We start from the raw sequence: 25,627 nt of genomic DNA, 5'->3' as shown, positions 1-25,627 counted from the left end.
TGTTGTCTCTTTATTAAGGAGTAGCTTGCCAAGTTTTATATGCATGCAAATTTTTTTTGGTTTTTTTTAGGAAATATTCTCTACTGACCAGTTTGTAAGACGTATAGAAACATACGGAACATGGAACCATGTGTGCAGGTATTTTTTAACCCTAATCCATGTGGGAAAGTAGTATGATTCATGAGGTTACATGGCTAAACAATCTCTGTTGCACTACCCCTGTCAATTGTATTGACATTTTATTTGGATCGAGCTCAAACGGATTGATTGAGGTGTTTAGATGAAGACGTCTTAATCCGATTATAAATGGATTTGGGTGCATGTAAACGTAGCGATCATGTTGAGAAATTACATGGAGGGGAGAACACCAGAGGATAGTGCAGAGAGAGAAAGAATGAGTTAATGAATGACAACTACAGACAGGATGGGGAAATTATGACAATTAACTAAAATGGGTGGGGGGAGGCAGATAACTTATCAGAGCAAATATGCTTTGGGAAGAGAAGACTGGAAAAGAGGAGACACTTAAGTCTATAGTTAGTCAAGCCTTCACTCTGCATGTTATTAGATCAATAAATGTTTTTGATGTTTGATCCATTTCATTCAAGTGCAGAACGGGACATTGCATCACTGTGTATACATGTATACAACCAAGTATTAATCCGAAGAGGACAATAGCATGTCATGTAGGTAAGGGAAAGTTTTCTGACCTTTCGATATTCATGTGTGCAAAATGCATCGGTTTCCAACTTGACCTTTGTCCCTTTGCCATTTTTAGTCTTTATCTCAAAAGATGGGTTTAGTTTTTATCTCAAAAGATGGGTTATGTGGTGCCTTTTCACTAATAATATTGTACACAGATTGAATCTCTTTGGCCTTCTCTGTCTTGATCTGTGTTTTGTGGACTTCAAAGAATACCATTGTAAGTCTCCAAAAACATTTACTTTACTATGGTACATTTTATTTTCTCAGTGTTCATCCAAAAATGAAAATTCTGTCATTTACTCACCCTCAAGAATTTCTTTCTTCTGCTGAACACAAAAGAAGACATTTTGAAGAATATGAGGAACTGAACAGTTGATGGACCCCATTGACTTTTATAGTTGGGGGGAAAAATACTATGGAAGTCATTCAAATAGTTTGGTTACTGACATTGTTCAAAATATCTTATTTTGTTCTCAGCAGAAGACCTACAAGTTCGGAACAACTTGAGGGTGAGTAAATGATGACAGAATTTTCATTTTTTGGGTGAACTAATCCTTTAACTTGAGAAGGTTGAAGTTTTAATTATTTTTAGAAATATACTTTCACTTTTTTTTTTTTTTTAGAAGATGCTTGACGTTTTCTCTTTGCCAGGATCATATTCAAGATATTGTTTCTGTTCTGTGGTGTTGTATGGATCTCTGTGCTCCAAATCATAATCCAAGCACATTATCAAACCCAGACTGTATTTAACTGGTATTGTCGTTTAATAGCAATAAACTATTTATCTCCCCCAAATACCCCCCACGCACACACACACACACACACCCACACACAACACATGAAAGTTAAAGGAAACGCTTCTTGCTTGTCCCCTAATTACTTCCCAAATGCAGTTAGAACTTCAAGAGTTCAAGTTAGAAGTCTTAATTAAATGAAACCGAAAAAATTGATTAGAAGAAGAAGAAAAAAAGTAAGAAATGACGAGGTGTCTACAGAAATTTGTGATTATAGGATTAGGATGTTTGATCTTCCTTATTCCACACACACCTGCAGGTGCTGCTAAATATCTTTTTATCTGGCTGTGTATTTGTAAAAATGGTTCAAAGTTACCGGTAACAATAGAAAGAGCCACTTAGAAAAACCTTTGAAAAGAATTTTGTTATGTAGTATCGTGAGAAATTAGATCTTGGACTTTGCATGTATTCAAATGTTAGCTGTAACCTAGAGGCTAGACGGATAATATTTGCAAGGCAAAAATCCTCTCCCTTTTTGGAAAGACTTATAATCTTGATATTACATTTTGTCAGGCAAGGGTTTTAACCCTTTATTTTGGGGGGTCAGAATGTAATGCTTTTATTCAGCAAGGATGCATTATATTGATCAAAAGCCACAGTAAAGGCTTAACTGTTACAAAACTATTTAAAATAAATGCTGTTCTTTTGAACTTTCTATTCATCAAAGAATCCTGAAGAAAAATGCATCGCAGTTTCCCAAAAAATATTACGCAACACCAATTAAGAAAATTAGAATGATTTCCAAAGGATCGTGTGAGACTGGAGTAATGTCTGCTAAAAATTCATATTTGTCATCACAGGAATAAATTACATTTTAAAATAGAAAACCGTTATTTAAAATTGTAATATTTCATAATGTTACTGCTAGTACTGTGGACACATAAATGCAGCCTGTGTGAGCATGAGATATTTATTTCAAAAGCATTAAAAAAATCTTACTGACCCCCAATATTAAACGGTAGCGTGTAATTTGTCAAGTTTTAAGTTAAGAATATTAAAGATGGAACTTTAACTTGTTACTTTTCTGTTATTATTTAATTTATTTAGATGTGGTATATGGCAGTTTTTTTATTTTTATTTTTATTTTATACATATATACCTTTGGTCATTTTTATATTAATTATGTAAATTATGCAATTAACAAACCATAACATAATTCTTGCTGTCTCAAGTGCCCCTCCCCCCCCTCTCTCTCTCCCTCCCTCTCTCTCTGTGTGTGAGGTGAAAGTCTAGAAACAAGGAAGTGCAATGTACACTTAACAAAATTAACTTTAACTGTCAGACTCAATGACACCCAACCTGCGAGAAAAAAGGCATAAATGACAGGAAGCAAGATAAGTATATTCAGAAGCTGTAAGAGAGGGTAATTTGCATTTCATTTGTTGTTTTTGTTATTTTGCTCAGCCTGTAGTTCCTATATTTGTCTCTCATGTAGTTTCAAAATGGTGAGATGGACGTTTGTCTATAGTAGTTCTTGACAAAAAGTTCTAGAAGAACCAGGAAATTAATCTGACATCTCAGTATCTTTCTCTACCTCTCTTGTTGCTTTCACTGTTTTATGAACAAGCCACAAAAAGGAAGGAAGGAGTTTGTAACAGTGCATGAGAGAATGAGAGAGAGGGAGGGACGTACAACAGCCTTATATACACTGTCAGGACGACCTGCTCTTCAAAGCACCGAAAACAGTGTTTACGTTTCGAGAGAGAAGGAGAAGCAGAGAGGACAGGTATGAAGCCGCTAGACAAATGATTTTGAGCTGTGGTTGGTTGTGTGGATGGATGTCACTACACAAGTTATAGCAGGAGGGAGGCAAATGAAAAGGATGAGTGCATATGTATGACACGAAGAGAAGAAGACTGTTCTTTACAACTCTGGATTATGTTTATGCATGTACCATATTTATTACAATATTAATGTGCATTCAATTCTTTTTCTTTTTGACTGGAAGAGGAACATTTGAAATAGGAAGATGGTTCGGTAAGTTCTAATCTTGTTCAACTCATCTTCCCTTTTTCAGTTTTGCTACTCTTATGTTTTGCACCACATTATCTGTGTGTTTTGCGATTTATGTTTTAAAAAAGGTGTTTTTTTATTATTCTTTTGTGTGTGTGTGTGTGAATGTAACTGCAAAGTGCAAGGTTTGTCTGGGCTGTGCGTGTAGGTGCATTTCTGCAAATGCACTTGGTGGTTTGGTAGGCCTTGGTAAGAGTGTGCTTGTTTTTGCATGTGCTTCACCATGACATGAATGATCATTATACATCATTATAAATAATTTTTTTTGTTGTTGCCTATTTTGAAAAGCTTTGTACCTCCTCCACACACACATAAAGCCTAAAAAAGTATTTGGACACTTTTATAAATGCATAAATGTTATTGCAGTACATTACCATAATTTGATCCAACTCATTTTAAATTTAATGGATTTCTCAGAACTAATTTACCTTTTCTGAGCCATTTTTGCTGTTAAATTTTACAACCAAGATGTATGAAGTCAGTTTCCCCTCGAGTCCACACAGGTGTTCTAAACCACAGGTGTTGTTCACATCACATTAACTATGCATGTGTTACACTAAAATTTGACTGCCACAAAGTGTCCATATATTTTTTATTTAAATTTTGAACCAAATATATAAAAAAAAAACTTTTTTTTGTGAAATATTTGGCTTGCGTACAGTTGTCTACGTACAATATGTTGTACTATTTGTATGATGGCACTAAGTAAAATTGTATTATTATTATTATTATAATATTAACACATGGTTATTTACATGTTAAACAGGTGGTTCCACAGAGATCTGTCTGGACTAGACGCAGAGACCGTTTTGAAGAACCGAGGCGTCCATGGCAGCTTCCTGGCCCGACCCAGCAAAAAGAATGTGGGCGACTTCTCCCTGTCTGTTAGGTCTGTCAGCACTTTTTGTTTGATGAAATGATAAAAATATATATTTTTAGCCACTTTTTATGTCATTTAAAGGTGGAAATTTGGTTCTGAGAATAAGCTGAGGTCAGATTGAGTTGCAGATAGCCTTTACAGCTTTCCAGTATATCTGCTCTAGTTATGAAAAGAAACCTCTCTGTTTTGGCTTAAAAAAAACACACATTTTACTGAATATTTCTGTGTTTGACTGGTTTGAGACTCGTCTTTGTTCCTCTGATTTTTCCGACCGTGTTTAGTTCTAGAGCTTGTCAGACAACATTTATATACTTCTCTTCATACCAATTATTAGATTTATTTTGGAGTAGATAACAAGCAGTTATTTATTTCTCTATACAGACATCGCACACAACGAGCAAATAAACATTCAATCATTTGTTCATTTTGGTTCTGTATTTTTGTTTTGTACATCACTTTTTTTTGTCCCGTTCTTTTCAGAAGCGTTGGTGTGGGTTGTGGTTTTCTGACCTTAAAATATATTATTCGGACAAACATGCAGTCGCATATAACACATTTTGATGTACTTTCTTATACCTAATCATTTGTTTTTAGTCTTTTTTTCTTTTATTCATCATCTGTCATGCACCTGTCATCTTACAGTTCACTTCACAAAACCATACGAGAATTCACACATTTTGTTCTATGTTTATTATTTCCATAAACTTAATTCATTTGATTTATATATAGACTGTAAAATATGCTTTAGACATCCAACGTGTCTATTTTTCGCTGATCTAAAAAAATGGTCTACTTAATGATGAACAACACCAATTGGCTGATTAGTAGAATTGAGTGACTTGGATGTTATCACGTAACATTTTGATGTTACTAAATGCCAGCCTAATGTCAATTATTCATTTTTAAAGGGCAAAGATCAGTGTCAAAAGCTCAAAATAGGCATATGTAGTGCCATACAATTCTGACATTTATATTGACTATTCTATTCTATACTATACAGATAAACATATTGAGAGAGAGAGAGAGAGAGAGAGAGAGAGAGAGAGAGAGAGAGAGAAATAACTTGTTTAAACTTGCATGTTTTCATCTTTGCATGAAGCTTAGACTAAATCTTCCATTTCTGATATATGAAACTCGGTCATGCTTTTGAAGGCACCTTTATTCGTTTACCACAGTTGTAGTTTATCAAACACTGTAATTTAGTGTAGATTCCATTTATCTTTTAACAGACTATTAAGCCTTTAATTAACAGGCTCTTATAAAGCGGACAGTACAGTGTAGGGGGAGAGAAAGGGAAAGGGAAAGACTCAGATTTGAACCTGCATTCCCGTAAGTTATACATTTCACTAGTATGTGTCCTATTTATTTACTGCACCACAGTTCCAAATCATGTAACCAAAGTTGGTTTGCTGGCTTACTTGAACATACCTTTTTTTTCTTCTTCTTTTTTTTTTTTTTTAGAAGCTCAGGAAGCTAATAAATAACAATGACAGCAATTATTACTGCTATAATTTTTGAATAAGCCTTCAAGTCAAGTAATTACTACACCCTAAAGTTACTACACACTTTGTAAAGTTACTATTACTCCATTTCCTGCGACGTTACGTCCTGCTGTTGTTGGATTTTGCCTCTAAAAGAAACGGCTAATTTATGTATGGGTCCTGAATTAATATTTTTTTAGATGTTTTGGTCTATTTGATGAATAGGTGATGATATTTTACTGAGCATGATGCATCATCGGTCCCCTTTCCTTCTCTTCATCTTTCATTCAGAGTGGGGGAAATAGTCACACACATTAGGATTCAGAACACGGGTGATTATTATGACCTGTACGGCGGGGAAAAGTTTGCTACGTTAGCCGAGTTGGTGGAGTACTACACTGGAGATCATGGAACTCTACAGGATAAAGATGGGACCGTTATTGAGCTCAAATACCCCTTAAACTGCTCTGATCCCACCACTGAGAGGTAAGCCATCATATTTGACCCTGCATCTTGGAGATGTCGGGGGGTGTTTACAAATTATTTGTGAAACTGATATACTTCATCTCAAATCATATCATTTCCACTACAGGACCATTACAGGATGAGTTTCATCTGCATTTTGACAATGCACATTCTGTTCCATAAAAAAATATGTATAATTACACTTACTAACCCTGTCTATGCAAAGTTCTATCCATTTTCTTAACTCCTGTCATGCCCATGTAAAACATTCTGATTACATAGGTATTTACTGTTCGCTTTTACAACCCCATTTTCCAAATAACGTGGCCCTCCACACATACAGTAGATGCATTATTTTTGTGCTTGTTTATATTATGTATTGATATTGATTATATTCAAATATATGTCACATCAATCATTCTGGTTGCAATGCAGTATCATGGCGTTTTTCAGTTGTTTATAAAGTTAGGTTGTTATTTTTTTCACAACAGCTGGAAAGTAAAGAGATTAGTCAAAAAAATATGTAAAAAAAACTCAAAAGGTCAAAGTCAGAATGTCCATGTTTCACTTTATGCAGCTTCATTGTTCATGTTAAGCTCAATGCAGATACGCATAGTGCTATTTGGGTAATTGGAAATTTCTGTTTGCAAATTTATATTCAGACTTATGCCATAGTGGACAGAGTAGTCAAATTATTTCTGCCCATGTCAACATAGCCACTGGCTTTACTGGTCTTTTTAAAATAATTTCGAAGACAGGGAAACTCAGTCATTTGCCTCATAAGGTTAAGAATTTGCATGTTTTATTTTTTACAAATGTTATTATCTGTGAAGGAAGTTTTGCTGCTTTGCACTTTTGGAGACATGTTTGGGAATTTTGTAGTTTAGCTGTGGTATTTCATGTAAATGTATCTGTTCAAATGCTGTTATGCTGACTGAGGGTTTCAACTGATTTTTTTTTTTTTTTTGTGGCAGATAAACACTATACTAGCTACTCTACAAACTAACAAAAAATGTTTAAATGCATTGCTTCAATGTAATTAGCTTTTTTTGTTAGTAGGCCTAGCTAGTGTGGCTACCTGCTTTTAAATTGCATGTATTGCTTTTTAGCTACATTACAACAAGATACTAACAAATAGATGTTAATTACATTGAAGTGGTGTAGTTAGCCACTTTTTGTTAGCATGTAAACAAAAGCGAGATAAATTAGTAGTTTAACTGTAGTTGAACTACTTTAAATTAAAAGAAAAAATTGAAGCTTGACCGATAGCTTCCCCAACACTGGTTGCTACAGTATGGCAAAATGTTAATGGTAAATGAATGGAAAAGTTGTTACAAAGTAGAGTGATCATGTGGATCATTTTACTCTGTAACAACTTTTCCATTCATTTACACATACTTGTGGTATGCCATTTCTGGACAGTAAACTTGTGCACTAAGACAAAATGTCGCCTCGGAGGAGTCTGTCCCTGCTGTCGATGTATTGATTTGATAAAAGCATCACATGATCAGTCGTTTTATCACACATTGGAATTCTTCCACATTCTACTTTCAGTTACATCCGAAACTGATTTTGCAAGAGAGATGTTAATATGATCAGCAAATATAAATCATTTGATTTAACACGGTATCTTTTGCTTTATGATTACAGCAAATTTACATTACATATTCTAAATCAGTCAGATTTTTCACGCAACTTTTTGGGGGGGTTTGTCGGAATCTTTTTTTCCCTTATCTTTTAAGGTGCAAAAAAAACAAATAACACATATAGAGGTGAAATGTTTCAGATTCCTTTTTTATGCATATAGAGTATAAGGCAGAAAAAAGGACACTTCAGTGAATTAAAGATTAGCAAAACAAAATGCAGCTAATTAATCTAATGATCATGCAATGTAAGGTAAAGTGAATTATTATAATTAAATTATAATAATTATAAATAAATGATAAAAAGAGAGACTGCTTGCAAAATGTTTTCCAATTACAAGCTATTATATTATATATTATATTATTACCTGCGTACCAATTTGAGTCAAATGTTGAATTGAATTTTAGAACGTCTTAGTATTTATAGTTTGTCCCTTTAGTGATTTGACAGTAGCACTCGAGTTGCATGAGCTCCACAAACCTGATGATCATGTCCTCACTGATCCACATTGATCTTTTACTTAAATAAATGCAAGACCCTCTGTGCACAAATTAGCTTATTTTATTAGTGTCAGAAATGTGCAAAGTATTTTTTTTAATCATTCATAATGTTGTTTTATTGTAAAGTTTAAAATGCAAAAATGTGTTTATTTTCAAGTTCAAATTAGATTTTGAATCCCACAATTCTATGTGGCCTTTTGGATTCATTAGTTTCACTATCTTGGTCACTGAATTCTATTTAAGCTCCTTATTTCATGTTGAAGCACCTTGAATTGCAGACACACTCTAAACCTCCCTCTGCCATGTGTCTGACTTCCTCTTCTTAACTGCGGTTGGAAACTTTAGTTTTGACACATTTGCAAACAGTGACCAGACCCATTCAGCCCTTCCTTCATCTCTCTACTGTCTCTCTTTGCTCTCTGTCCCCCACCCTTCTGTCTATCTCTTTCTCTTTTTTGGTCATGCTGATGATGATGAGTTCTTTGATGGGCGTTGTTTAACGGACCGAAAAACATGCAGTTTATGCATACGGAGCCAAACTCAGTGTGACAGTTTTCTACATTTTTGCACTTTAAAAGTGTTACAGTGGGCTTATTATGCTTACTTGTTGTGAACTGCTCCAAAAGTGTTCCCCCCATGGTTTTATCTACCATAAAACTTTATTTCTGGTATTTTCTGGTAAGTTCGAGATATTTAAAGAGAACGTTCACTATCTAAAATATCTAAAATAACTATGTCATAATTTACTCACCAAACCTACATGGGGCTGTTCACACAGAACGCATTTTTCCATTGCACTGTGCTACTTTTCCATTTGTTTTTCAATGTAAACACACTAGACGGACATCTTTAATAGTTGCGCTCACATCTTGCGTTTTTTTGTGGTGTCTTGTGCATGACACTGCGTTCTAAATATGTGACTCTCGAGTTTAAAGAGGTTCAAATTTTAAAAAGGCATCCCTAGACCTTGCACTTTTTCCATTCCTGTGACCTGTGTCTCTGTGTGCACCGGCCCAATGACTTACTTTCTTCTAAATTTATGTTTGAGGAAGGTTTATACTGTTTTTGTCCATACAATGAAAGATTTAATTCATTGTAAGGGCAAATTATTACATTTAAAGTGACTTTATTATAAGTCTACTGAGGAAATTTATAACCGCTATGTATAATTTCTTAATAAGAATGAGCAAATCTTCTCACATATCAAAACATATCAAGGAGAAGGGGCTTGATTTCTGAAAAGAGCAGAATTTGTAATGCTATTTTACCATAATTGTCTTACAAATGAAGTGAGGGAAAGGCCAAGTATGGTAACCCATACTTGAAAATTTTCCTCTGCTTTTAACCCATCTAAGTTAGCGCACACACACATACCAGGAGCAGTGGACCCGAGGAGCGATTGGGGGTTAGGTGCCTTGCTCAAGGGCACCCTAAAGTCGTTTCTAGCCAGTATTGAGAATTAAACCAGTGACCTTCGGGTTATACATTTGACTCTCTAACCATTAGGCCCTCAATGTTGAAAATAGTCACTAAAGACACACAATACATATACACAGCACATCAAGTGTGCATGACAGTTTCTTTCTATGCTGAAAGATGATGTTCTCAATTCTATCACGTAAGTTGTGATAGAGTTGGAAGAGAATTTGCAATGACAGATAGTGTAATATATATACATTTGATACTCACATAAAATAATAAAGTTAATGTTTGGGAGCAGCACGTTCAGGTAATCCAACAGCAAGAAGAGGCCTGTATATATAGCTGTCCCGCACCTCGGTCCTGTGACAGATTTGCTGCATCCCTCGGCCACCCCAACACCTCACTCTTGGCTGGTTCTTGTCCCAGTTAAGGATGGGAGGGATACTCTGGGTTCGGGCCTTATCTGATTACATGTGCGTGTGAAATGTGTAATGAGAGTTGCATTGATAATGCACAGAACTTTGATCACATGTCCAATCTCAAATTGAAAACATAAAAGAGATTTATAATTGAGATGCAGTGAAAATATTATTGCTGATTATAAACACAGTCATTTGATTGCATGACATAGTGTCTTAATAGTAAGAGAAATGTCCAATTGAAATATGTCCAGTCAATTTTAGTATTATGGATTATTTTAGCAAAGAATTTAAGAATGAACAATTAACACATTATTAGCACATTAACAAGAAGCAGCCAACTAAAAATATTATTTATAGATATAAAAATGGCTATACTAATATATTAGCAATTGCTTGTATTTATTAGTGTTCAATTTGTTTATCATAAATATAATTTTATTTAAGAATTACATTTTTTTTTTTTAATCATACAAACTAAAACACTGGTTGTAGTTGATAGAGAGCAATCATGGAAGAACCCCCAGAAGGCCGATTTAGCAAGCGTTTTTTTTCTCAAGAGAACAGAGAAGGAAGGACAAGCTAAAAATACACCAAAGTCTCGAGTCAAGAAATCTTGTCATCAGAAAATTTTCCGACCGCAGTACAGGAAGCTGAGATGTAGAAATTGAGAACTGAGTCCAATTGTTAGTTCACATTTTAGTATGCTAGAGCGTGAGGACCACCATACTTTTGTGTCATTATCTACAATTGCCAATAAATATCTACGTGACAACCTCATGTTTTTGTGTTTATGTCAGTGGTTTGTGGTGCAGCTGCCCTAGTTTTATTTTTATTTTTAGGCACTATCATCCTCTAAATACCTTGACTGGTTTGTTTGCGTCAGAGGTGTGAATTTCTTTGAATAACATTTGCAGGAAATCCTCCATGTTTTACTATTAACATTTCTTTTATGAAAACATCTAATATCTAATACCAACAGTACAGTGATCTAAAATTGACTTTTTGCATTTGTATGTTCAGATGGTACCATGGCCACTTGTCGGGTCCAAACGCTGAGAAGCTGCTCCGTGAGCGTGATGAGCCCGGGACATTCCTGGTCAGGGAGTCGCTCTCTAAACCAGGAGACTTTGTTCTGTCTGCGCTCACCGATGATATGACCAGTGCTGGTAGGAGGGTCTCCCATATCAAGATCATGTGCAACGTAAGTGTACTCATACATGTATGATTGTTGTTAGTCAAAAGAGGTCAGTGTTCTGCATTAATCTTAACAGCAAGTATCTGGACGTGAACGTGCAATATGTTACTTCATAAGCTTGTTTCAAGCCCAAGAAAAGGTTTCAAAGTGGGGTTTTGGACAATTTCTGGTGCAAATGCATTAACTTGCAATTATTATTAAAGATTAGCAATAATTGATTAAATACTAGGCTAATTGCAATACAAATAGCTCAAGGATTTTCTGTCATTAATTCTTTTATTTATTTATTTATTTTTACCCTTTTCAATGCAAAACCACTACAAAATGAACAGGATGTATGTGGATGTTGTTAAAAACATACATACTTTCGGAGGCCACTGTACATACACAGCTTATTTAGATAAAATATTTAGGGAATATTATGTACCTAGCATCTTGATCAACAACATGTTGTTTGAGTGGAATTCATATTTTCATAAATTTAGCAAATAACAAAAGTTTTACTTGCATAACATGAAATGTATACTCACGTACACACAGTATGACATTTGTACACATTCACACAGCTTGACTTACATATGCATAAACATGTTTGACATACTTAAACATATGCACAGTATAGCATATTAAAAACATATGGTACACACAGGATGACATCTATACACACATTTGCACTTACCTGAAAAACGCGACTGGACTTTGAGTCATGAGCGTGTTGGATGGTAGGGGGGGGTGGTCATGCCCCACTTGGGGCTCTAAATAAGCACTATTGTTGTGCTGTTTAAATGAATGGTAGAAGATTATGACCATGGGAAAATCAGGTCAACACACTGCCTGTCGATTGTTAATTTATTCCACTGGTATGTGCGTATGCGTATGTTCGTTAGTGAAGTTCAAAGCGCACAAAATGCAATTGTTGCCCTGTGAGCTGATTAACAGAACAAACAGTGTTCTGTGAAGACGGTTCTAAGCAGCTCAGAGAACCAAACAATGCAGTTAAGGCCTAAAACGTCTTAAACCAGCCTATGTTAACCCTAGTTTATCCAAGAAGTTGTAAGCCCTTGCCAATGGACAGCTTCTGTTTTTAATCTGATTTAAAGACACAGAAAGCTTTCTATGTTGCCATTTTGGTGATGGTATTTAAGGTTTAATGAAAGAACATTCTCACAGGTTGTACAATAAAAGTAAAATCTGAATGACCATTCTGTATTTATTTCTTTAGAATAGTAGAACATATGCGTTTGCAAAATTAGGACAAAACATATTTGGGCATTATATTTGGACACTACACCAGTGTGAACTTTAGAGGAACTAAACTGTATATATATATATATATATATATATATATATATATATATAAGTTATTCAGACACCAGTTATTTTTTACTATTGGGTGCAGGACACTATAGTTAATTTATGTATACATACATGCATACATAAATGTTTTTCACATAATCTTTCAATCATTTGTTTTGGCTTCAGTACAATGACGAATAAAAGTGAAATATTTTATTTTGTAAACCGCATATTGCCTGTATAATTTCATGATTACTGTTTTTGTTTTCACACTGTATTTATGTGTCAAAAATACATAGAGGTCTTGTCTTTTATATTTTAATAATAAATATCATGTGGGGGTCCTTGGAATCAAGTTTAGGTGCCACTGAACCTCATGTTACTGTTTATTTTCAGAATGACCGTTACACAGTTGGTGGTAAAGAGAATTTTGACAATTTGACAGACCTCGTGGAGCATTTCAAACGCACTGGTATTGAGGAGTTGTCTGGGACAATGGTTTTCCTCAAACAGGTAAAGAAAATTTATATCAGGTGGGGGTTCAACATGTTAAATCTCCTAAATGTCAAGCAACAAAAGCACTAGCAACTAATCAGCTTCTGGTATTAACTGCAGCATTGTGGGAATTTACTGCGTTAGGTTTGGTCACATTGAGCTATACGTTTTGATATATTTGTCCAAACTGATAAAGCCCTTTTAAAATAAAATAAAAATGTTATAGGAAAAACTGATTTTGTTAATTAAGATCATATGGATAAGTTGCTGCTATAGTGAGCTGCTATTACTTTTATAGTGGCTAAATGTTGAGCATCTGTTCTGCTGAAATGAAGAGATACGACTGGAAAATATTTGTGATACTGAGTAATGTACTAACATGTAATGACAAAATGGCACATTACTAAAGAACTATGGGAAGCACCTTTAATGTTGTGATTAATATTCGCCCTTTCTGTCTGTCTCTCTCCTCCTTTCTGTCTGATGTCTTGATGGGTGTCTTGCTCTTCTCCTTCTCGTTTTGATGTTTACCCACCTCTCTTTCCCCCAGCCTTATTACTCCACAAGGTTGAACGCAGCTGATATTGAGAGCAGAGTAAAGCAGCTCGACCAAACCTCAGAGAGGGAGAACATGGATGGGGCAGATAAAAAGATAAAAGCTGGGTTCTGGGAAGAGTTTGATGTGAGTGACGTGTTTAAAGGTTATTCACCTCCTGCTGTAGATGAATCGCAAGTTCTTCATACATTAGAATCACTACAGTTTATGTGCTCGATGTGGGATTTATTTGGAAAATAACTATTTTGGAAATAGTGCAGCAATGCTACTCAAACAAACATAAATGGATAAATCTTAACGCTTAATATTGGAATTCCCTCTTTTCAATTAAAAGAGATGGTTTTATACTAGAACACATTTGCATATTAGCTGGACCCCCCTGAAAAATACACTTAAAAAAAATAGCGATTTAAGATTTTACAGATAATTCGATTTTCTTGCTGACTGGAAATATGTTATTGAAGTGTAATCTTAAACAATCTTGACCAACGAATGTATTGACTTGCCAAGGAGAAACCTTATTTATTTAAAAAAAATACACCCCACCAAAGTAAATAAGAATGCAAATAAAATAAAATGATACAATTCAATTGTAAAGTAAAGTTTAAAAAATGGAATAGTAAAGTAAAATAGTAAAGTAAAGTAAAATAGTAAAATAGTAAAGTAAAATAGTAAAGTCAAATATTAAAGTAAAATAGTAAAGTAAAATAGTATAGTAAATTAAAATAGTATAGTTAAGTAAAATAGTTAAGTAAAATAGTATAGTAAAGTAAAATAGTATAGTAAAGTAAAATAGTATAGTAAAGTAAAATAGTAAAACAGTCAAGTAAAATAGTAGGCTATAGTAAAGTAAAATAGTAAAATAATAGTAAAGTAAAATAGTATAGTAAAGTAAAATAGTAAAACAGTCAAGTAAAATTGTAAAGTCAAGTAAAATAGTAAAATAGTCAAGTAAAATAGTATAGTATAGTAAAGTAAAATAGTAAAATAGTCAAGTAAAGTAAAATATTAAAGTAAAATAGTAAAGTAAAATAGTATAGTATAGTAAAGTAAAATATTAAAGTAAAGTAATGAAATAAAATAAAATATAATTCTGTAGATTGGTCCTACCTGGGTATAATAAAAAAACAGTTTTATTCCCACACAGTGAACGTTTTTAATGGTTCTGTAGTAGTTTTTGGGTTTGTGGGCTGGAGTTATTCCGTTCACACCTAACAGCAGTCTGTAATCTGTTAGGCCACAACAGAGGGTCTATTTCCCATTTTTACAGCCATTTTTATAACACTTTTAACAGGATGGTATAAAGAATTTGATCAACTGTTGCTAAAATTAGTGCGTTCGTACTTGATGATCTCTGGTCGTAGTAAGGTTAGACCACAGGAGCCAAACGGTTGTTAAGAGCCACTCTCAACAAGCAGGATGTGGTCACGTGTACTTTCTGTCTTAATTTCCCTTACTGTCTGCGCTATTTTTGATCTATAAATCTGTTTTTATTCTCGCAGGCGCTGCAGAAGTTGGAAACTAAGGTAACGAAGAGCAGAGATGAAGGAATGAGACCAGAAAACAAAAGCAAAAACAGATACAAGAACATCCTTCCATGTGAGCAATAAATCTGATCACACTGCAGTATTTATTTTAAAAATGTATAAATTACATATAAGTTTAGTAGTGATAAATTGAAAAAAAAAAACGTTTTACTGTTTTAAAGGGGTGTCCACAAATCTTGTCATTATTTACCAACAATAAATATTCTCATTTCTTCTCTTTTCAGTTGATGACACCAGGGTTAGCCTGCAGAATGCTGATCCCAATGTTGTCGGCTCTGATTACATCAATGCCAACTATGTTGTAGTACGTCCATAACCTAAATCACAACATTATCTTAAATCTCTCAAATTACACCTTTGAAATGTCTCTTTTAAACCTCTTCCTTTCCATCATTCTCTCTCTTTCTATGTCTGTGTTCACAGAACAAATTAATGGAGATTAATTACCAGAAAGTTTACATTGCTTGTCAAGGCTGCCTTGCAACAACTGTAGGCGATTTTTGGCAAATGGTGTGGCAAGAAGAGTCACGAGTAATCGTCATGACAACAAGGGAGGTTGAGAAAGGACGGGTTAGTACTTGTTGACATTCAACCAGTTAATTATTAATTGGCTTTCTCATTAATGAGATTCAGTATATCTGCTGTCTTAGTTTTCTGTGTGAAACAGTCCATCTCTATAGACTTGCTTTAAAAAATAAGAAAAGAAAATCTCCTGACTTCAGCTGTAACGTTTCATGGTCTAACAACATAGTTATATTTTTTGTTACCCTCTGCAGAATAAGTGTGTGCCATACTGGCCTACTGTTGAGGGAGAGTCAAAGGACGTAGGCAAATATATAGTGACGTTACTGAATGAGAAGGATGCCTCTGATTACAAGATCAGAGTGATGGAGCTCACAGCTCCTCATCGGGTAAGAAAAGAGTCTTTTCAATACCACTGTGCGAACATTCACACTAGCACCTGTGACCCAGATTCTGTCCCTGTATGTCATTCTGTTCCATTGCATTTCATACCATCACCTTGATTCCAAAAATTAAAAAAAACTGTATGAAGAAAACAGTATTGAGTCATTAAAATGTGGGTTTTCTGTTATTAACAAATACAGGTGCATTATGGTTAAATCAAAAGGTCAAAAAGTAAGATAATTTTAGGATTTTGAGATATGTGTTGCTTGCTTTAAATGCCACATGTGTTTTTCAAAAACCACCACCAGGAAAAGCCATAATTAATATTTTTGCGTTGGACTGATCACTCCAAATTGTTCTAAAAATGTTTCTATTCCATCATCTTGATTCCATAAAAAAGGTAAAATAATAATAAAAAAACAGTGTGGAAAAAACAGCAGTATTGTGTTTTTAAAATGTGGCTTTTCTATTATTAGAAACACAAGTGTATTATGGTTAGATCAACAAGTCAATAAGTGAGACCTATTTAAGGCTTTAGTATTAGGATTTTGAAAAAATTAAGAAAAAAAAAAACATGTCAAATGAAGGAAATTCTTTTTTTAGTTCCTTAAATGTATGTCAATTTTTAATACATTTTCACTCAAATTGTTATGCTGGCAATATCATTTTAATTACAAATGTAAGTAAAAAATGTTTCTTAAACCAGAAAAGCTGCACAAATGCACAAAACATTTGATGATTTGATAGCATTGAGGCATAAATGCATGAATGCACTGCACACATTATGATATGTGATGATAATTCTGATAATTCTCTTCCTTCATGTAGACTCTCTCTCTCTCTCCTAACCTTTCTGATTCTAGAATGATCCAGCTCGGACCATTTGGCACTACCAGTATTTGAGCTGGCCGGATCACGGCGTGCCGCAAGAGCCCGGCGGAGTTCTTAGCTTTCTGGAGCAGGTCAACATCAAACAGCATGAACTGTCCTCATCTGCACCCATGATCATCCACTGCAGGTACTTGCTCACAATAACATCATCTTCCACTTGGGGGCTTCATGAGCACAAGACAGTGATGTCATGCCATTTCAGATGTCCATAAAATATATACTCTTAGAAGAAAAGGATCTATATTTTATTCTGATTACATTTTGATAATTAAACAGCTCATAAACATACTTTGTCCCTAAAAAATATTAAAGTAACATGTTAAACATGAAAGTATGATGCAATCATTTAAGGCATTCTTTCTTATGTAGAACCTGTTGGCATAAAGGATTCAAGAACCCTAGGGTTCTATATAGAACCCATTTGAACCTTTTTGTCTAAAGGCCCGTTCACACCAAGAGCTATCATCATAAATATAACTATAACAATAACTATATTAGCTTCCACCAACACACAATATCATTCTGTTTATTATAAAGGAGCACCAGAGTTGTCGTCTGCTGCTTTAAATGCTCAAGCTCTTTAAGTTAAGTGGATTCTGATTGGCTGTCAATTTTTTTTTATCATTTATCAGCTGGACGAAATCATTCGGAAAGTGGTTCCAGCAATATCGTTCCTCTGTGCCATTATCATATAGTTGTGGTATGGATGATTTGTAGAAATATATCTTTATCGTTATAATTGTAGGTATCATCCTTGTTGTGAACGGGCCATAAGAGTGTAGATCTGAATATTCTTGACTTTTTATGGATAGCATTCAATGGTTGGTTTAAATTAAACTTATTTTGTGCTTCACAAAAAACATCACTGGGATAAATATAATAATACACAATTCATCTTTTTGTGTTGGACTGATCACTCCAAATTGTGTTATATGCATATGCAGTTTATATGTTATTTTATTTATTATTTTATAACAGTGAGAACAGTGTATTACATTTCATGTCATTTCTTGGCAGAGAGTTTTAGCTAGAACAGTAGTCACACCACTCGGCATCTAGTATCACAGTACATGCTTGAACTTCTCATGATCTCTCACTTCCCACACTAAACCTTTAAATTAATAGTTTGTTTACTCTTTAGTAAAATGTGCTATGGGGGACATTCAGTGTCTCACGACCTTTACAAGCTGGAAGAGATAGTTTTAATGTGTTGTTGCTCAATGTGTTTTGGCAGTGCTGGTATTGGACGAACAGGAACCATTGTGGTAATCGACATGCTTATAGATTCGATTGATGCTAAAGGTGAGTTCACCCTCTTTTGAGGTTTATGAACCTGACTTTTACTGTGTAAAACTATCTGTGAGGCTTTAAAAGTCAGCAGGCTGGAATTCGGAAGGTTGCTGGTTCAGTCACCAAGATATTAGCCATTGTGACCTTCAGAAAAGCATTTAGAGGCATAGTTTCTTTCTTTTGTTGAACACAAAAGAAGATTATGAAGAATGTTGGTAGCCAGACAGTTGACGGTAGCCATTGACTTCCATAGTATTTGTTTTCCTACTATGGAAGTCAATGGGGCCCAATGTTTGGTTACTAACATTCTTTATAATATCTTCTTTCAACAGAAGAAAGAAACTCATGCAGGCTCGGAACAACAGTAAATGATGACAACATTTTCATTTTTGGGTGAATCTTCAAGGATTTTCCCAGTAATAATTCTATGGCAATATCACATGAAAGGTCATAGGTCATAGATTCGATTCCCAGGGAATGGATAAACGCATTAAATGAATACCTTGAATAAGCATCTGCCAAATGCACAAATCTATAAGTTCTCAACTCCGTGGAGAAATTAGTTTATTTAAGATGTAAATCCTGGGCAGTTTTGTATAAATTCCAGCTCTTAAAGGGATAGTTCACCCAAAAATGAAAATTAGTCCATAATTTACTCACCCTCAAGTCATCCGAGGTGTATACGACATACTTCTTTCAGACGAATAAAATCGGAGTTATATTACAAAAGTCCAGGCTAATCCAAGCATTAGAATTGGATTTATAGTTGCTCTGTTTTTAAAGTCCATAAAAAGTGCATCTGTCCGTCAAATAACGTGCTCCACATGGCTCTGGGGTGTTAATAAAGGCCTTCTGAAGCGAATCGACGCGTTTGTGTAAGAAAAATATCCATATTTAAAACTTTATCAAGAAAACTTTCGGCCGACCACCTTCCCTGTTCAGTATATGGAAAAATTGTTGAAAGTTCCCCTGCCGATCGAAAGACTAACGCGACCAGGTAGGCTCGTCATGGCGTCACGTACGCATCTTGAGTTTCACTTTCAACATTCAACACTTTTCCACAGAAGGCGGTCGGCCGAAAGTTTACTTGATAGATATTTTTCTTACACAAACGCGTCGATTCGCTTCAGAAGGCCTTTATTAACACCCCGGAGCCGTGTGGAGCACGTTATTTGACGGACAGATGCACTTTTTATGGACTTCAAAAACAGAGCAACTATGAATCAAATTCTAATGCTTGGATTAGCCTGGACTTTTGTAATATAACTCCGATTTTATTTGTCTGAAAGAAGAATGTCATATACACCTAGGATGACTTGAGGGTGAGTAAATTATGGGCTAATTTTCATTTTTGGGAGAACTATCCCTTTATTGAGAGGTTTACAACTTTAAATAAGCACAAAAACATTCTAGAGACACGGTCAGTATTGTTTCATTGTATCATTGTATTGTATTTGTATTTCATTGTATTGTATCTTCGTCTCAAAATAATAATGAACGTTGCCATGACAACTCATTTTAGATCAGGGCATGAAAAATGATAATCTGATCACAGGTCAGCTCTCTCAGCAGGAGACTCATTATTATTCATCATTTTTATCGCCACTTGGGCTTAATGCAGTGCAATCACATTGATTAAAGCATTATAACCTGTGAATGTCCCCAGGCTTTCTAGAATCTATGATATGTTTGGCCAATATGCTTCCCTTCCAAATGGTCCAGATTTTTTTTTTTACACAAATCAATACACTTAATCTTATAATAGGCTTATTTTTAGATGTTGCAACCACATTTTACATGGACATCTCAGGGTGGTACTTTATCATAGATCTTAGATCAAACATGGTCACGATTTTTTGTTTGAATTCTAAAGATGTTGTCTGTGTCAGGTTTGGACTGTGACATCGACATCCAGAAGTGTATTCAGATGGTTCGAGAGCAGCGGTCTGGCATGGTGCAAACCGAAGCCCAGTACAAGTTCATCTACTTGGCTGTGCTACAGTATATAGACTCAACTACGGTCACACGAAAAGCTGTCAGGGTAAGAAAATGGATCATGGAAAGGTTTCTGAAATGAAATGAAGGGAATAAAGGGAAATTAAGCCAGACAGTTTGCACTGGAAATTAATAATATTTAGTTTGTGGTCAGTAAGATTTTTTTAAATACAGAAATTAATACTTTTATTCAGCAAGGAACCATTCAATTGAATAAAATGTGACAATAAATAGATTTATAATGTTAAAGATTTCTAATTCAAGCAAATGCTGTTCTTTTGAACGTTCGATTCATTCAGTTTTCTTCATCCTGGAAGAAAACTATAGCAAGGTTTCCACAAAAATATTAGCAGCACAAATTTCTGAAAGATCATGTGACACTGAAGACTGGAGTAATGATGCTGAACATTCAGCTTTGACGTCACAGGAATAAATTACATTTGAAAATTAGATTTAAATATATATATATATATATATATATATATATATATATATATATATATATATATATATATATATATATATATATATATATATATATATATATATATATATATATATATATATATATATATATATATATATATATATATATATATATATATATATATATATATAATTATATATATATATATATATATATAATTATATATATATATATATATATATATATATAATTATATATATATATATATATATATATAATTTATATATATATATAATTTTTTTATTTATTTATTTATTTTTTATATATCTTATTTGTGACCCTGGACCACATAACCAGTCATAAGTCGCACGGGTATATTTGTGGCAATAGCCAACAATACATTGTATGATTCAAAGTTATCTATATTTCTTTTATGCCAAAAATCATTAAGATATTAAGTAAAGATTATGTTCCATGAAGATATTTTGTAAATTTCCTACTGTAAATATATAGAAAAAGTATTATTAGTAGTAATATGCATTGCTAAGGACTTCACTTGGACAACTTTAAAGGCGATTTTCTCAATATTTAGATTTTTTTGCACCCTCAGATTTCCAGATTTCCAAATATTGTCCTATCCTATCAAACCATTAATCAATGGAAAGCTTATTTAATCAGCTTTCAGATGATGTATAAATCTCAATTTCAAAAGTTTTACCCTTATGACTGGTTTTGTGGTCCATGGTCACATTTGAACTTTTGTCATTAAAATCAGCAAAGTTCAAAAAACGCATGCATTCATTTATATTATGTTTATTTCGCCGCTCTCTGTGTGTGGGTGACGTATTGCGTCTGTGTGCTTCAATGAAAACAGTGCATTAATATAGTACAATGATTCAACTGATTTGCAACTACCTGTGCATTAAACGATTTTATTGCACACATTCCAGCCAATCAGAATCAAGTATTCAGCCAGACCATGGTAAAAAAAAAAACTATAAATGTATTGTTTTGCTAGTACTTATGTGTATTTAAAGGCACAATATATGAACATTTTAGGATTAAAATATCCAAAAACCACTAGAACAATGTTATATATTTTGTTGACTTGTGTACTTGCATAATCACAAATGTTTCTAAGAATGTTTAAATCAAGAGAAATACAAATTTTATCCAGGACACAGACTGTGTCCGTGCGTCGCCTATCAATGACATCATACCCCGTGTTACCCTCGATATTTTGTAGAAACCATGGAAACACCAAAGTATTGTGTATTTAATATATTGTGTGTTTTATTATACAGGTGAGCGGATACATTATTGTTTAAATGTATTTTTCTTGATTTACCGCGAGTACCATGTTTTACCATGCCTAATATCGAGCTAGCTTACTGCAGTGTGCAACAAGTGTCTAATAGTAGCCGCCGAGCGAACGCACAGAGTAACATTATAACATAACTTTCAACACACTCAAATAATGCATCTAATATGATAAAACAGCGCTGCGTTACCCCACGTACACATGACCGGAAAAAGCGTCTGAGGTATAATAAAAGCTCAAGGCGTCATCAAGCTATGCCTTTTTTTTATGTCACATACACATATCCGGGTGTTAAGTCCGACGTTACGCGGCAGCGCTTCCGGGTCCAAATGCTCTATCTCATACCACAAGAAAAACAACAAATGGTGCTAATATACACGCACAATGTGGTGTAATACTACAAAAAAAAATTACAATCATAACCTTTATCTCCATACCAAAATTCCAGATGGCCAGACAGTGATTCATCTTTTATAAATCGTTAAAATATGAATGTCTGTGACGCTGTGAGCACAGAGACTGTTGTGTAGACTGTAAGTATTTAAAATATTTAACTTTTTAAAATGTTTGAAGCTTAATATGAATAAATAGTGCTCATAAATGGCCGTCGATGGCATTTTCAAGTGAAACGAGTTGAGGTTTGGACCCAGAAACGGCGTTCCTTATGTCGCGACTTAACAAGCGGATTGTGGCTTTAAATGTCTGAAACCTAAAATAAACATTATGTGGTTGAAAACACTGTGAATAGTTGTTATATATGAAAAGCACTGAGCGTTTCCGCCTCTGGTTCAGCGCCAGCCAAAGCGCGAAAGCAGATTTGAATTTAGCAGAGTTGATAACGTGTCGCACTGAACGTTATAATCACACCTGTGTGATCATACACGGCAAAGGGTGAATCTTGGACTGTGCAGCAGACATTATACAGCTCAGTGCTTTCATGCAGTTACTTAATAAACCATCGGTTTGTTATATCAGCCTTTTTCACGCTGTAGCTGGTATGCCAGTGGTTGTAAATTTATCAAAAATCAGCTGGTAAATATTGGCAGCTGACACATTGGTGCATCTCTAAATATATATACATACACTATTTGCCCTAAAATGATATCTTATCAAAGTCAACAAAAGAAGATAAGACTGATATACAGTTCTGTCTCTCCCATTTGTTGTATTTAGAATTGCTACTGATTTTTTACTTTCTGCTACAGGAAACAGAGACTGAATATGGAAACCTTTCGATTCAGCCTAAACACCCGAAGGCCAGTCGCAAAGCCTCTGCAAAGTGAGTATGCAACTGAGACTTGAGCTTGTAGTGTATCCTCAAATACTCCCACAAATTTCAAGAAACATTCCTCCCCGTATCTTCCCTTAACCAATGACCACTTAGGCGGTTCAAAGATCTCTGTCACAAGGCCGTTCTGCTTACACAAGCTTTTTGGAAGCCTTCGAACCGTTGTGCAATATCCCATTTAAAAAGAAAGCAAGGGATTGAGTTGGGCATTTTATCTCAGATCTCGTATTGTATCAGTTTGACCTTGCTCAAATCACTGCGAGTTGAACTAATCATTGGCTCACTGGACAAAGTTTGACAAGTCTCTTTCTCACGTTTATGTGGGTAAAAGGGATAGTTCACCCAAAAATGAAAAAAGTTGTCATCATTTCCTCACCCTCAAGTTGTTCCAAACCTGTATGAGTTTCTTTTTTCTGCTGAACACAAAAGAAGATATTTAGAAGAATGTTTGTAACAAAGCAGATAGAGCAACTATTGACTACCATACTATTTTTTTTCCTACTATGGTAGTCAATGGTTGCTCTATCTGCTTTGTTACAAACATTCTTCACTCTATCTTCTTTTGTGTTCAGCAGAACAAAGAAACTCATACAGGTTTGGAACAACTTGAGGGTGAGGAAATGATGACAATTTTCATTTCTGGGTGAACTATCTCTAAGTCAGTTTTTAGCTCAAGGTGCTGACAAAAACATTAAAACTGCATAAAATGAGAGCTTACTAAAAAAACAACTTAATGGTATGACATGTATTCAAATCGAACAGGATTTAAATTAAAATGTTCATAATCAAGCATTGCAGTGGACTTCTTGTTTGTTTATAGAAGTTGGGATGATTGTAAGGATTGCTACATGCTGATTTCTCCCCCCTTTTTTTCAGAAAAAATGAAGATGTTTATGAGAATCTGGGAGCAAAGGGAAAGAAAGATGTCAAAAAGCAGAAATCAGAGGAAAAGAAGAGTGGATCTGTCAGGAAACGATAAAAATAACAAGATGAGACAAGATGAGATTTAATTGTGCTTCGTAATTGTACAGCTTATTTTAAAATACACTTTCAGATGTTTTACAGACATACTGTTTAAAAGAAAACTGAGCCAGGGATTTTGCGAAGATGCCAAAATATTTGATCTTATCAAACAACTCTTGCTATATTGTTTTCTCTGTGTATTTTTGTGCCATTTTTATATTTAGTAAAACAAATGTTGAAGCATTCACTAAGTTGTAATGGATAATAAATCATTCACTCGTTCTATGTTTTAATAAAAGTCCTTTCCAAAGACTGTTCAACGTTAACCCTGGCCATTGCGGCTATCTTCTGTAATAAAATAAAGCCATGTTTTGCATAGATTGTTTAATTTTTGGGGATGTTATTGTAACATTAAGGCAGAAAGGAAAGATTGATGTCCTGGTGAGATGATACGCACAAACTCTGGCCTGATGCCAGTGAGATGAACCCGTTTCATTCTTATTCTGTACATCAGAGAGTGAACCCCATACAGGGATGACCCCGTTTAACATCGGGGCACAGCAGGGGAAAACATTAGGAGAAATGAATGAACTTTACAGAGATCCACATGAGCAACAAAAAAAATGTGTTGAGAAAAGAGTGTTACATTTCCAGAAAATGTTGATATAATTGATAAACATTTAAAATCACCTTCTCACCTTTAGTAAATTATCATGGATAGTATCTTTCAACTGCCATTTTGCTCATATAGCAAATGCTATGGGTCCACACCGTCAGATACAAACATAATGTGCAGTGTTATTTTTTATTTCTAATTTTTTAATTAATATTTTGAATTTTTATTTATAATATTTTCTGTTTTTATTTTCACAAACGTTTTTGCAATTTTATGTTTTTGACTTTAAAAAATTCTAAATAGTTTTATTTCAGTTTTTGTTTTATTTTTTTGTATACGTAAAGTTGAACAAAATGAAAATGATAAACTGGCTGAAATAAAATACGTTTTTTACATTTTATTTTATGAAGTTGAGACTTCATGATGGTCTCATGCTCTTTTATAGCCTACATCTATCACCAGTGACTGATAATCTGAATTTTAGACATCACACATGTAGGCCTAAATGCATTACT

General features: G+C 34.3%; 1 protein-coding gene across 8 annotated transcripts; it reads left to right on the top strand.

The window, feature by feature from the left end:
• Positions 1–70: 70 nt before the first annotated feature.
• On the top strand, positions 71–24,743 carry ptpn6 (protein tyrosine phosphatase non-receptor type 6; the record flags this gene model as incomplete). Of its 8 annotated transcripts, XM_079837129.1 has the most annotated exons (20): positions 71–138; positions 609–690; positions 861–922; positions 1,183–1,214; positions 3,067–3,225; positions 3,448–3,476; positions 4,279–4,401; positions 6,165–6,359; positions 11,347–11,527; positions 13,214–13,330; positions 13,863–13,994; positions 15,371–15,467; positions 15,640–15,719; positions 15,839–15,985; positions 16,192–16,326; positions 17,185–17,339; positions 18,447–18,514; positions 20,392–20,543; positions 23,451–23,524; positions 24,410–24,743. In XM_079837129.1, 15 exons carry the CDS (start codon positions 3,469–3,471, stop codon positions 24,510–24,512), a joined length of 1,767 nt encoding a protein of 588 aa, XP_079693255.1. In that variant the 3' UTR covers positions 24,513–24,743. The 8 variants fall into 8 exon arrangements, with proteins under 8 accessions (XP_079693255.1, XP_079693254.1, XP_079693252.1 ...); XM_079837128.1 differs by lacking the exons at positions 71–138; positions 861–922 and having other exon boundaries at positions 480–690; XM_079837126.1 differs by lacking the exons at positions 71–138; positions 861–922; positions 1,183–1,214 and having other exon boundaries at positions 480–690.
• Positions 24,744–25,627: the final 884 nt, after the last annotated feature.

The sequence above is a fragment of the Gobio gobio genome (assembly GCF_949357685.1).
Source record: "Gobio gobio genome assembly, chromosome: 15".
Lineage (NCBI taxonomy): Eukaryota > Metazoa > Chordata > Actinopteri > Cypriniformes > Gobionidae > Gobio > Gobio gobio.
This window is presented reverse-complemented; position numbering and strand designations above follow the sequence as displayed.